The sequence below is a fragment of the Sinocyclocheilus rhinocerous genome, unplaced genomic scaffold (assembly GCF_001515625.1).
Source record: "Sinocyclocheilus rhinocerous isolate Xijiao unplaced genomic scaffold, SAMN03320098_v1.1 scaffold166, whole genome shotgun sequence".
Classification (NCBI taxonomy): domain Eukaryota; kingdom Metazoa; phylum Chordata; class Actinopteri; order Cypriniformes; family Cyprinidae; genus Sinocyclocheilus; species Sinocyclocheilus rhinocerous.
The window spans coordinates 1434305-1447619 of record NW_015633186.1 but is presented as its reverse complement, the minus strand read 5'-3'; the positions used below and the strand labels follow the sequence as shown (position 1 = coordinate 1447619).

The 13315-nt window shown below is 44.1% G+C and overlaps 1 protein-coding gene across 1 annotated transcript; it reads left to right on the top strand.

The window, feature by feature from the left end:
* Nucleotides 1-4976: 4976 nt before the first annotated feature.
* Nucleotides 4977-11310, top strand: rtn4rl1b (reticulon 4 receptor-like 1b). The gene is made up of 4 exons (XM_016557113.1): nucleotides 4977-5053; nucleotides 5134-5135; nucleotides 8941-9392; nucleotides 9503-11310. Exons 1-4 carry the CDS (start codon nucleotides 4977-4979, stop codon nucleotides 10466-10468), a joined length of 1497 nt encoding a protein of 498 aa, XP_016412599.1. The 3' UTR covers nucleotides 10469-11310.
* Nucleotides 11311-13315: the final 2005 nt, after the last annotated feature.

Below are 13315 nucleotides of genomic sequence, written 5' to 3'. Positions count from 1 at the left end.
AACGTCCTATAGATGAATCTTATTAATTTGATTCGGTGACACAGGCTCATTGCGAGCAAAAAAAATATGACAATACTCATCCACATCCTCTGTGTTCAGTAAATGACAACCTTTCAGCCCCTGTGCCATCCCTCCTTCTCATTATTACATCTCATCCTGCTATTGCCCTTTGCCATTCTCCACAGCACTAAAAATATCCTGCCTCTCCTATTCTCTCTCTCAACTTGTCTCTGGATGAGGAGGGTGTAAATTGCTGTGTGTAAGGGATCCAAGAGGGCTCACAGAGGACCAGGATCAGGGAGGTGACAGGTGTGAGGCAGCAGATCTCTCTGGAGTTAGTTTAGTACTGCAAGGTGGAGAAAAGAAGAAAAAAACTCACCAAAATAACACTGAGCTAATGCATGCCTGGCATCTCAGCACTGGTGTGATATGGAGACGAATATACTAAACATCTTAAAGAAATCTAATAAATGTCTATTTGACATCTAATAGGAAACGTCCTATAGATGTATTGCAGATGAGCAAACACTATAAAAAATATGTCTTGCAGATGTCAAATAGGTGTCTCCCTGATGTAAGTGTGCTATCAGGGTAGCATCTACAGACTAGCATGCTAAAACACCCAGAACAGCCTAGCAACTGCATGAAACACACTAAACACTCAGAACACCTTAGAAACTACAAACAAATGTGCTAAAAACCACTCAGAACAGCCTAGCATCTACAGACTAGCATGCTAAAACACTCAGAACACCCTAGCAACTGCATACCAGCACACCAAACCCAGCAACTACAAAGTAATAAACTAAAAACCACTCAGAACACCATAGCAATTGCATACTAGCACACTAAGACAAAGCACACTCAGAAAGCCTAGCAACTACAAATAAATATGCTGAAAATCACTCAAACCATCCTAGCATCTACAGACTAGCATGCTAAAACACCCAGAACAGCCTAGCAACTGCATGCAACACACTATAACACTCAGAACACCCCAGGAACTACAAACTAACAGGCTAAAAACACTCAGAACAGCCTAGCATCTACAGACTAGAATGCTAAAACAACACCTTAGCAACTGCGTGCAACACACTAAAACACTCAGAACACCCTAGATACTACAAAGTAACAAGAACACCCTAGAATTTACAGACTGCCAATTCAGGTAGTGTAACTGGCCCCACTATGAAATGTTAGCTGTAACACACTAAATACATTTAGAACATTCCAGAAACCATCCTGGCAGCCACTCACAACACCATTTCATTATGGTCACATGTTTTAAATGGGAACTTTGGCATGTACTCATATTTTCTTCCGAAAATGTAAAATATAGTTCCCTTTCGAACGTCTCTCCCGTCGCGTGAAGACGCTAAGGGGAAAACTCCTGTTTTAGTCTGTACTGAAGCCTGATTTGTTCATGTTTGTGTAGCCGCACAAACCAATGGCGCTTTAGCCTGCCAGAAAGGGCGGAGCTGACCCCTATGTAAGTCGGCTCAGAGCGCCATTAATCAGATCATTCGACTGAAGCGCCAAGGATCATCTCTTCGCTGACTCTGGAAGAAGCAGAGAAGAAGCCGAGGAAGAAGAAGCTCCAGCTCTGCTCGCTGCCGTCGAAGATGCCCAAGCAGCGAGGATTCCCTGCGGCCATCCGGCGCGTGAAGAGCAAGCCAGAGAGCAAATTTCCTAAAGAGCAAATTTCAGCGCGTGTTGTTACAAATGTCGCGCCGCGAGTGTGGGTCATGCAAGGAACCCTTGCATGAGACAAACGGTCACAGTGAGTGCGTTGCCTGTCTCGGCAGCTCCCACGCAGAGGCTGCGCTCACTGAAGGCTCATGCTGCCATTGCGAGAGCACGAGTCATTCCCGCTGACTCTGGAAGAAGCAGAGAAGAAGCCGAGGAAGAAGAAGCTCCAGCTCTGCTCGCTGCCGTCGAAGATGCCCAAGCAGCGAGGATTCCCTGCGGCCATCCGGCGCGTGAAGAGCAAGCCAGAGAGCAAATTTCCTAAAGAGCAAATTTCAGCGCGTGTTGTTACAAATGTAATGGAACCCTTGCATGAGACAAACGGTCACAGTGAGTGCGTTGCCTGTCTCGGCAGCTCCCACGCAGAGGCTGCGCTCACTGAAGGCTCATGCTGCCATTGCGAGAGCACGAGTCATTCCCGTCTTCGCTTGCAGATCACCTTTTTTCATGAAGGTGGTCCCCCTCGCTCAGCTCTAACGTTTCTAGCGGAGCAGCGGGTCCTTCTCAGCGAGTGGTGTCACGTTGGCTCAGTGCCCGCATGCCCCGCCCTCCCCGCTTCCTCTCGTCTCGCCGGTGTGTTTGACACAAGAAGACCAGCGCCCCTCTTCAGCTGTAAATGGCTTGGTCTCTTTCGGCGCATCTGAAGAGGACGTCATCATCGTGGACGTTATTGCCGACGACTCCATGTCTTTGGCAGTGTCTGATGCAGAAGAGTGGGGAGGTTCCGGCGGAGAGCCCGAAGTCCTTCCCCTTTCTCAAACTCTGAGGCCGAAACTGGACGCAGAACTCATCCGCGTCCTGTCGAAGGCGGTAGAGGATCTGGGCCTCGAGTGGTGGCTCCGGAAGAGCCCGCCCATGGCCTGTTAGACGAATGGTAACTGCTGGGAAGCCGTCAACAGTCCTCTCGCCAATGCCCCGCCCCGTTCTTGCCTGCAGTTTATGACGAGCTCACCAAGATGTGGCGCACCCCCTACTCGGCCCGAGTAAATCCCTCTACAGCAGTGGCTCTCACCACTGTTGATGGCACTGACGACAAGGGATACAGCAAGCTCCCCCCTCTGGAGGAAGCAGTTGCTGCTCATCTGTGCCCGCCATCTGCTCTCGGATTGAAGGCCCACGCAGCGTATCCCTCTAAGCCCTGCAGGACCACCTCGGTGCTCGCCAACAGGGTTTATGCAGCGGCCGGCCAGGCGGGGTCAGGGGGTCGTTCAAGATGTTAACTATCAAACAGATCCTTACACACATTTGCCCTGAAGACAGGTTTTTGACAGTGGATCTGAAAGATGCATACTTTCACATTCACATAGCCCCCCATCACAGACCGTTTTTGAGATTTGTGTTCGAGGGAGTGGCCTATCAATATACAGTCCTTCCGTTTGGACTGTCTCTAGCCCCGCGCACTTTCACAAAGTGCATAGATGCGGATCTTTCCCCTCTGAGATGGATGGAAATCCGTATTTTAAACTACCTCGACGATTGGCTGGTTCTAGTCAGGTCAGAACGGGAGTTGGCTGCTCACAGAGAGCTGTTACTCAGCCACTTAGAGCGCCTCGGGTTGATCATCAACCCGCACAAGAGTCAGCTGTTGCCCAGACAGCGAACTGTCTTTCTGGGAACAAAGCATGGATTACACCGGAACGATCCCTGACTATTCAGCCATTGGCGGTGTCTCTCAAACCGGGGACAACATGCCTACTGAAGGTTTTTCAGAGGTTGCTCTGCCTTATGGCGGCCGCCGCCTCCGTAATTCCTCTGGGCCTGCTTCACATGCGGCCCCTTCAGTTTTGGCTCAAAGCGGGCTTCCTGTTAGGGTAGACCACAGCTGTATCAAGGCTGTGGCCCCCTGGATGACCGCTCGCCTGTTCCAAACAGGAACGAGATTAGGCCTGACCTCCAGAAGGAAGGTAGTCACAACGGATACATCCAACTCGGGTTGGGGTGCCTTGTTGGAGGGCAATCCGGCGTTTGGCTCCTGGTCAGCCCCTGAGCAACGCCTGCATATCAACTGCCTAGAGATGTTGGTGGTTTTCTTACCCTGAAAACCTTCCTTCCAGCTTTAAAAGGGCACCACGTCTTGGTCGGGTCGGACAGCATGATGTTGGTGGCTTACATAAATCACCAAGGCGGTCTCAGGTCACACACTCTTTACAGGATGGCTCGTCGCCTCCTTTTTTGGGCACAGAAAGAACTCCTCTTGTTAAGGGTGGTTCATGTGCCGGGCAGATTAAACCTTGTTGCAGACATGCTGTCCAGAGGCAAGGTAGCCCCGGGCGAATGGGTGCTACACCCTCAAACGGTTCAAGAGATCTGGTCAGTCTTCGGGAGGGCAGAGGTCAACCTCTTTGCCTCAGAAGACAACTCTCACTGCCCAACATACTTCTCGATACAGCGAGATGCTCTGACCCAGGACTGGCCCAGGAGCCAAACGTCGGATTGCCTGCGAGAGGAACCTTCTCTCGCAGGCGAAAGGCATGATTTGGCATCCCCGGACGGAGCTGTGGAGCCTTCATGTATGGTGCCTCGGCAAGAGCTTAATCAGCTCCCAGCGAGAGTAAGCAATACCATTATGGAGGCAAGAGCGCCGTCTACAAGACGACTTTACAGCCTAAAACGGTCGGTTTTCCTTAACTGGTGTTCTGCAACAAGTTTGGATCTGATATCATGTGATGTGTCCCATGAGCTAGCCTTTTTGCAAGAGCTGCTGGATAAGGGGCGTGCCCCCTCCACACTAAAAGTGTATGTGGCAGCTATCGCAGCAATCCATTCTCTCGAAGCGAACCAATCGATCGGCAGAAACGACCTGATCGTTAAGTTCTTGAAGGGTACATGGAGGCTGAATCCTCCTCGCCCTCAGACTGTGCTGTCTTGGGACTTGTCTATAGACCTGGGGGCCCTAAGAGGGCTCCCCTTCGAGCCGCTCAGTTCAGCTCTCATGCCTTGAGTTTGGGCTTAATGACTGTAAAGCCATTCTAAAACCAAGACATGGTATCGGTAGCTCAGGTGATCTCCCTATTGGCGCTCCCCGTTGCAGATGGTGAGCAGGGTCCGAACATGCTCTGTCCAGTAAGGGCTCTGAGAGTATACTTGTAGCGCTCTAGCTTGTTTAGACAGTCAGAGCAGCTTTTTGTTTGCTTTGGAGGCCGCCATAAAGGACTGCCGGTCACAAAGCAGGGACTTTCTCGCTGGACTGTCAATGCGATAGCCTTGGCTTACGCCTCAGAAGGCTTGCAATGCCCTATAGGTGTGAGTGCCCATTCCACAAGAGGGATGGCCTCCTCCTGGGCGTGGTCCAGCTGAATTTCTATTGGTGAGATCTGTGCGGCCGCCGGCTGGTCATCGCCGTCCACATTTGCCAGATTCTATAACTTCGATGTCCCTGCTTTACAGGCGTGAGTTCTCTCAGTTTAATGTACCACTCTTCCCCCTTGGGCAAAGCTGGTTATATTAGTGCTTCTCAGCTACTAGCTTGGGGCACAATTTGCTCATGTTCTTAGGGGTCCTTATTAGTGCTCTGAGACTGGGCTCGCAGAACAGGATATCCTGTATCTGCTCATAGTGCGGTGTGATTGGATGCGTTCCCCTTAGCGTCTTCATGCAATGGGAGAGACCATTCGAAAGGGAATGCTCCGGTTACTGACGTAACCTCGGTTCCCTGAGATAAGGGAACAAGCGTTGCATCACTTGCCACTCTATAAGCTGCACGCGAATCGATGACTGAAGCTTGATACGCTTCTTGATACGCTTGATTCGCTTCAGTCGAATGATCTAATGAATGGCGCTCTAAGCCGACTTATATAGGGGTCGGCTCCACCCTTTCTGGTGGGCTAAAGCGCCATTGGTTTGTGCAGTTACACAAACGTGAACAAATCAAGCTTCAGTACAGAGTAAAACAGGAGTTTTCCCCTTAGCGTCTTCACGCAACGCTCATTCCCTTATCTCCCCTTTATCTATAAACTTGTCTCTTTATCCAAGGTTGATTAATATATATATATATATATATATATATTTGTTATCTCAACTCATGCTGTTATCTACAAGGTGATACCAAGTTCTGTTGAAGTTTTATATAGAAAAACGGAAGGAAAAGCAGGAGTTTGAGGAAAATAATTACACCTGCAGTGTGACAAAAGCTGAGACAAACGGAGGGAAGCACAGTATGTGTGATTAGGTGATACGCCTCCACAAATGCTATGCCAAAGAAATAAGTCTATTATGTAAAGTGCTGAGGAAGAATTTCATTATGTGATATGCAAAGTTTAATGCAAAGGGGTTTGCAAACAGACATAAACAGCCAGCGAGTAAGAAAAATAAAGGGAAAAGGCTCAGCAGCTCCGCCAGTCAAAGCTGAGTTGTTTGCCTGCCTTTTCCGATTTATTTGGCTGAAATCCCCAGAAACTTAACTTCCCGTGAGGAACTCAGCACACACACTCTTGCTCACTCACTCAAAGGACAGGTGTCATACTAACAAAAAACATGGGGAAAGAATGAAAAAATATCCAGTACTGATTGAATAACAGCTAAAGTAATATTGGATGACTACACATCTTATTATTTTAGATCCTTTAAACATTGAGGTGTTTATTATGATCTATCTTTTGAGCCCCTCATCTCGGCTAGGTAATTCTCAAACCCATAGCTGTATGTGCAGTTTATCTGAACACACAGCACTGAGGTTGTTTAAGGCTTGTGAACCAAACATCATCAGTTTGTTGTCTGATCTAGAGATGAGCTAGTGTATGGGCGATATAATCACTCATGCGCAATAACCTTAAAAATTCCTCAGAACTTTGCCATCCTCTTTGGGTGGTTTGTGTAAAGAATGTCATATGTTTGCCATCTTTGCTAAAATACAGTTTTGTACCATATCCAGGCAAGTTTTTTTGCTAAAAAACAAATTAGCATATGTGCAACGGTAGAGTAATATGTATTTCTGATCCAGGTTACTGTTTAAGGTAGCTGACCGACATTACAAGAACAACAACAATTTTTCTATTAATCCCACACGTACATGCAAGGCCCATGGGGGGAGCTTGTGAAGGGTTCCGGATGCTTATTTAGTCTGTTGGTGAGGACATATTTCATTTTGGCATGCCGTTAGGACAAATGGGATTACACGGCCACTCTGGGAGCGAGGCTCAAGCGCAGGTGAGGCAAGCTGCTTGGGCACTGACGCCCAGGGAATCATTGCTAAAGGTCAGCGGAGTCTGCATCTGAATGCCACAGCTTAGACACATTTGGTGTCAAAAGCTATTCCAATAAATATCCGCTCATCTCCTGTAAAAGCGTAATTCCTGCCTCTGTATTTTGAAGGCAGAAACCTGGAGGATTATGGTGATGTTAAGAGGCAGAGGGAGCGAATCAATTTTGAGTGAATGACAGGAATGATGCTTTGAATAATGCATTTTTGAAAAGAGGGGCGGGGGGGGAAGCAAATGGGACTCTAATAATAGTGGAAAATTTTCTCCTTCCCTGCCATTCTGTGTGTAGATGAATTGGCTGATAAGTTACACAAAATGGCTCCAAGGAAGCATGTCAGAAAGCAGCAGGGGTATTGTATGCCTCTCAGAGGCTTAACACAGGTTTAACTAAGCACTCAAGAGGTTGTTGGTAGGCTCTGGGATCAGTCTCAGCAGAAGCAGGGTGAGCCCGACTTATACACACACGGACAGAATAAATACTCGTAAAATACCAGATTTTGCTGATTCCCTGAAGGGCTCAGAACCTCTAAAGCGATTCTATTTTCTTGTCATTGTTTATTTCCTTTTCAAAAGGGGCTTAGTTTCATAGGGCAGACCTTATTTCATTGAAAGTCACAACTATCGCTGCTGAAAATGCCATCCTAGACCAAATTAGCTTCAACAAAGTTTGATTTAGTCTTTCAGAAGAAGACTGTTTAGACGGAAGGAAGTCGAGGTGGTTAAGTGAGTTAATAGGATAGTTTTCCGAAAAATGAAAATTCTGTCATATAGGCCTAGTCACCCTCATGTTCTTTTAAACCCTTATTCTGTGGAAAACAAAAGACGGTATTCTCCATGTCTAAATGTCTTTTTTTTCTTACAGTGAAACTCAGTATGGCCCAGTTTTGTTCAGACCTCAACATTCCTCAAAATATCTTCTTTTATGTTCCACATTCAATGACAAAAATTGTACAGACTATATGGGTTTGGAATAACATGAGGGTGAGTAAGTCATGACAATTTTCATTTTTGGCTGAACTATTTCTTTAAGAGCGCCTGGGGAGACAAACAAAACGCATACAAAGCTGCTCTTTTCTACAGAATATGATTACCACCATGAGTATAAGGCACTGAGCATCTAAAGAAAGCACAATTTGATGTGCCAGACGTGAGAGGACACATCAGTGAAATGGTGTGTTATGTTACATGCTTGGCCTTTATATATATACTGCATATGTATTTATGACATTGTTTACCTTGAGGCATGCAAATCATCACTGATTGATGCAACAGCTTGCAAATACTATTGACAATGAGCTTGTGTCAAAATGATGATGATGACATCGGCCTTGATGTTTGATCTCTATTTGAAGACAGTATCCACTGAACAGTGATTAACAGCTCGGTACATCCATGAAAAATTATATAATACATGGTACATCAGTAGTCTTAACATGTCAAACTTCCATATATATTTGTTCAGGAAAGATTCTATATTGATTTATTTATTAATGATTTAAAGAAACACTTACAAAAGAACATTTTACAAGGTTTACTAAGATCTGTATAAATGTTTTCTTCTATGTATTCTTGCATTATGATCTAGCTCTATCACATTATTTCCCAACCTTTTTTTGTACTGGGTATCCCTACAGACCCATCATTAATGCTCTAATACACTGTTTGTCAACAAACCAGAAATGTGCTGCTCTTACTTGATATTATACTCAATATCATTCAGCATTATCATTCATTTTAAGTGGCCATTTTTACAACAACCTTTAAATACAAAAACAAAATACTGTGGATGAAAAAGCCTTAAAGTATAGTGTCTACATTTAATGAGACACCTGAGCTTATTTGTCTTTCACAGGTTTTAATAGTTCTGGGGGCAATTATGGAGAAACTTTCTCAAAGAAGAACAAGCAGCAAATTTCTTTACAATACAGAATTTATGACTTGAATACAAATAACAAACACTAAGTCTGTCTCTTTCATTCTCTCAATATCTTTCTAGGCTGTGGGCTGGAGTTCCTGCTGGTACTCTGTGGGCTGGAGCTCTCCTGGTCCTGCCCACGTCACTGCATTTGCTACATGGCCCCCAGCACCGTCAGCTGCCAAGCCCACAACTTCCTGTCCGTCCCGGAAGGCATTCCTCCGCACAGTGAGCGCATCTTCCTCCAAAACAACAAGATCCATCGACTACTGCGGGGCCACTTTAGCCCTACTACAGTCACTCTTTGGATTTACTCCAACAATATCACATATGTTGAACCAACTACTTTCCAAGGGTTCACCTTGCTGGAGGAATTGGACCTGGGAGACAATCGCCACCTACGTTCACTGTCTGCAGAAACCTTTCACGGGCTGGGCCGGCTCCATGCCCTCCATCTATACCGCTGTGGCCTCAGTGCACTGCCGAATAACATCTTCCAGGGTCTCCGCAACCTCCAGTATCTGTACTTGCAGGTGAGACACTCACATAACTGCTTGCGTAACAAAATGAAATGGCACTGGATGTCATCTTGAACTATTGTTTTAGTATAAATATAACCAATATTTTGTTTCTGTGTCTAAAGGACAACCATTTGGAGTATCTGCAGGATGATATTTTTGTGGACTTGCACAACTTGAGCCACCTGTTTCTTCATGGGAACCGTCTGTGGAGCCTGCACCAAAATACATTTAGAGGACTGGGTGCTTTGGACCGGCTGCTACTTCACCACAACCAACTTCAGTGGGTGGACCGCCTGGCATTCCACGACCTGCGGCGGCTCACTACCCTCTATTTGTTCAACAACTCCTTGACAGAGTTAGCTGGAGAGTGTCTGTCCCAGCTGCCTGCACTGGAGTACCTTCGCCTCAACGACAACCCTTGGGAGTGTGACTGTAAGGCTTTATCACTGTGGGACTGGCTCAAAAAGTTTCGGGGGTCCACGTCGTCAGTGGGTTGCGTGGCACCAGCAGAGCTGGCAGGCAAAGATCTGAAGCAGCTGAAGAAAGAGGACTTCCCAAATTGTTCCGGATCGGAGTCCCTGCACCAAAGTAAGACCAAGACTTGGGCAGGAACGGATAAAGTCTCACTGAAGCAGGAGCCCCATCCTGCCCAGCCTCCACAAACACACCACCCCCAACTGAATGAACAATACCCTTCCCCTCCCTCTCCCCTGCCCCAGCCACCCCCTGCCATAAATGGTGTACATGCAGGACCGGGAGGGTCTCCGGGCATAGTCCCTGCTCAGAGGCCTGGCCGTTCTCGGAACTGCACACGCCAACGTGTAAGGGGCAGCAAGGGAAAGGGACCTAACGAGGTCCACACCTTAAAGGAGATGGCGGATAAGGAGTACTCCTCTCCCGATTTCACCGGGAAATATGATGAAACATCTTCTGATGGTTCAAACACCCGCAGAAAGCACAAATGTACCCCCCGGACCTCTGTGCGTCCCCCTAGTGGGGTCCAGCAAGCCACCAACTGGGGACACTCTCATCATACACATTTCTTTCTCTCTAATATTCTGGGACTGCTTGTGATCATTCTGCGCTGAACTCTGATGCTGGAGCATCGTGGCATCACGGATACGCCACAGTCCCCAGATCAGCTCTAGCTCCAGCATTACCAGGCCTACTAATGTGTGTATGTTTGTGTGTGTATGTGTGAGTGATAATGTGTACTACATTGTATAAGGAGCTTTGCCATTTAGACTGAAATAGATGAAAACTGAACAACGGATGTCATCAAATAAACTCAAAATTTGGGTTGGGGAACAAGAAGAATAGTGAAGCAAACTGAACATGCTTGCACTGCCACTGTTGTTGTTCTTTTTTTTGTCCTTTATTGGTCTGGTCTATCCCCCTCTAAATGGAAAACCATTTCAATGAAAGAAAGCACAGATAACCAAATAAATGTGTAGAAAGAATGCGTAATATGAGGCACAAGTTAGCAACATAAATGGAGATTGTGTTTAGAAAGCATGTCCTACTGCTACATGTTTCTTCAACATATAGAAACAAACATATAGGAGACCATCAAATGCTCCTAATTGTATAAGTACATTGTCCTGTGTTAAATATATTACATTATTGCCAAATAGATGCACAAATATATCAGTGTAAGTTCTCCTATGTTCAGGAGTTTCAACCATTGGTAGGACTTGCTTTCTTCTCCGATGGAATATTATACACAGAATGATGTGAAACTAAAAGTGTTGTATGAAATGAAAAAGTGTTATAAACAGTCCTCCTAAACTGAATAGCCAGTACATAAGCACATACATTCTCCTTACCTCAGAAAAGTTAAGGCCTAAATAAGACATTATTTTCACTTTAGATGGGTTTTTTTTGCCCTTTCAATAACTTCCTACATTTATTTTTCATATTTTCTTTTCTTTTGCCCTAAAAAGTGACTTCAGGTGAATCATTCTTATTTTGGATTGTATTGTTATATAACAGCATATAAAAGCCAATGGTTATACTAGCTGCTATATTGTTTATAGAAGCAAATGAGACCCATTTTACCTCATCTGCTTCCAAAAAACACAGTTTGTGTGTGCGCGTGTGTAAAAAATTAGAGTTGTGTTTGTTTCTTGTCCTCGGTGTTGTTAGTTTTGTTTGGCTGTGACTCAGAGGACTTAGAAATGGACTGCTGATGGGGGCGCCGACTCTGGAGGGGACACAGGTCTAATTGAAGTGAACTCTATTTTGAAAAGCGCCTTCAGCCTGAGCCCACCATTGAAAACATAGACACCTCTCTTTCTTAGAGCGATGTGAAATCAACTGTTTTAACAAGACAGACAAGAAGAAAAGAAAACAGTTAAAAAAAACACAAAAACTAAATGTATCTTTAAGAGACTCAATGACAAAAAACACATTTCAAATTTAGCATGGCCAAAAAAAAAACCTTTTGCAGCCATAGGCCTGCTTGATTGCCACTACAGTGTCTGCTGTGAATGCAAATAGGAGTCCAAGAGAGGGACAATCACGTGAACACTTGGGACACTACGGATAACAGACGGTCTGCCATCACAGATGCTGTGGAGTACAGGAGAACTATGCCTCCTGTTCTAAGACACACTTTGTAAAAATAAGGAGAACTGTATCATCACAATCTGCAATGGAAATATTAATCAGTACTATGACACTGACATCATTAATGACATTTTTGATTACAACAGGGTTCCTGAATCTCTGAAGAACCTCTCTTCAGAACGCAATTATTATTTTTATTATTATTATGATTTGATTTTTTTTTCCTTTGGTTGTTTTTTTTGTTTTGTTTACACATTTATTTGGTATGTCCGTAGGGCACCATTTTCTGACTAAACTGCACAATCCAGTCTCCTCTCATCCCTCCCTTTCTCTCTCTTCTGTGTCTCTCCATCCTAGTGATTTGATGGTTTAACGAGTCGTTCTCAAAAAAAAACAAGAAAAAACGTTTATAAAGATATTAAAATCTATATCTTCTTATGTTAAATGTGTTTGTTTGCATTTACTTTGCTTGTGTGTTTATAGATGCCAATGTGGCCTGACAGAAGATGCTTTTTTACATATTTCCACCTCTCCTTGACTTAAATATTCATTTAAAATTTTAAATATTCATTTAAAATTTGGATCTTTGATAAGTGAAAAATGAATATACTAAAATGTATTTGAAATACATTTATTTTAATACTAAGTATTCTACAAATACAATACAGTATACCAGTTTAGTATACCAAAAGTACAACTGCAGGGTACTTTTATTAAGTATTTTATTAAGTCTGCTAAATTGGAACAACTAATTTTGAACTTAATGCACTTGAATTGTGCAGAAGTAGGGCTGAAGTCCAACTAAAGATACACTGAAGTATATTTGATTGTGCTAAAGTGGAACTATTGCAAGTATACTTCAGGTACACTTTAAATATCTTTCATTTAAAGGGATAGTTCACCCAAAAATGAAAATTCTGTCATTAATTACTCACCCTCACATCATTTCAACCCCCTAAGACCTTCGTTCATCTTCGAAACACAAATTAAGATATTTTTGATGGAATCTGAGAGCTGTCTGACCCTGCATAGATTTGAACTATACTTGAAATGAAATAATGAAAATAATGAATAATTAAATAAATGTATTTTAAATATATTACTTTTTAATAGGGAAGTACTTGTTCTTTTTTAAATATCTAAAAACATTCAATTACCCTAGAAGCTAGATTTAACTTAGGACAAGTTACTTTTTCTTAACTCTTAATTAACAACTATCGCTACTACAATACAATTCCAAAGTTAATTTGAATTAAATTTTAAATTAAAATTTGAATTCAGTTAAAATGATCTTGTTTTTAGGATGTTTTTACTGGAAAACAAGACAATAATACTGATTATCCCACATGCTCTACTTTACAATCTGT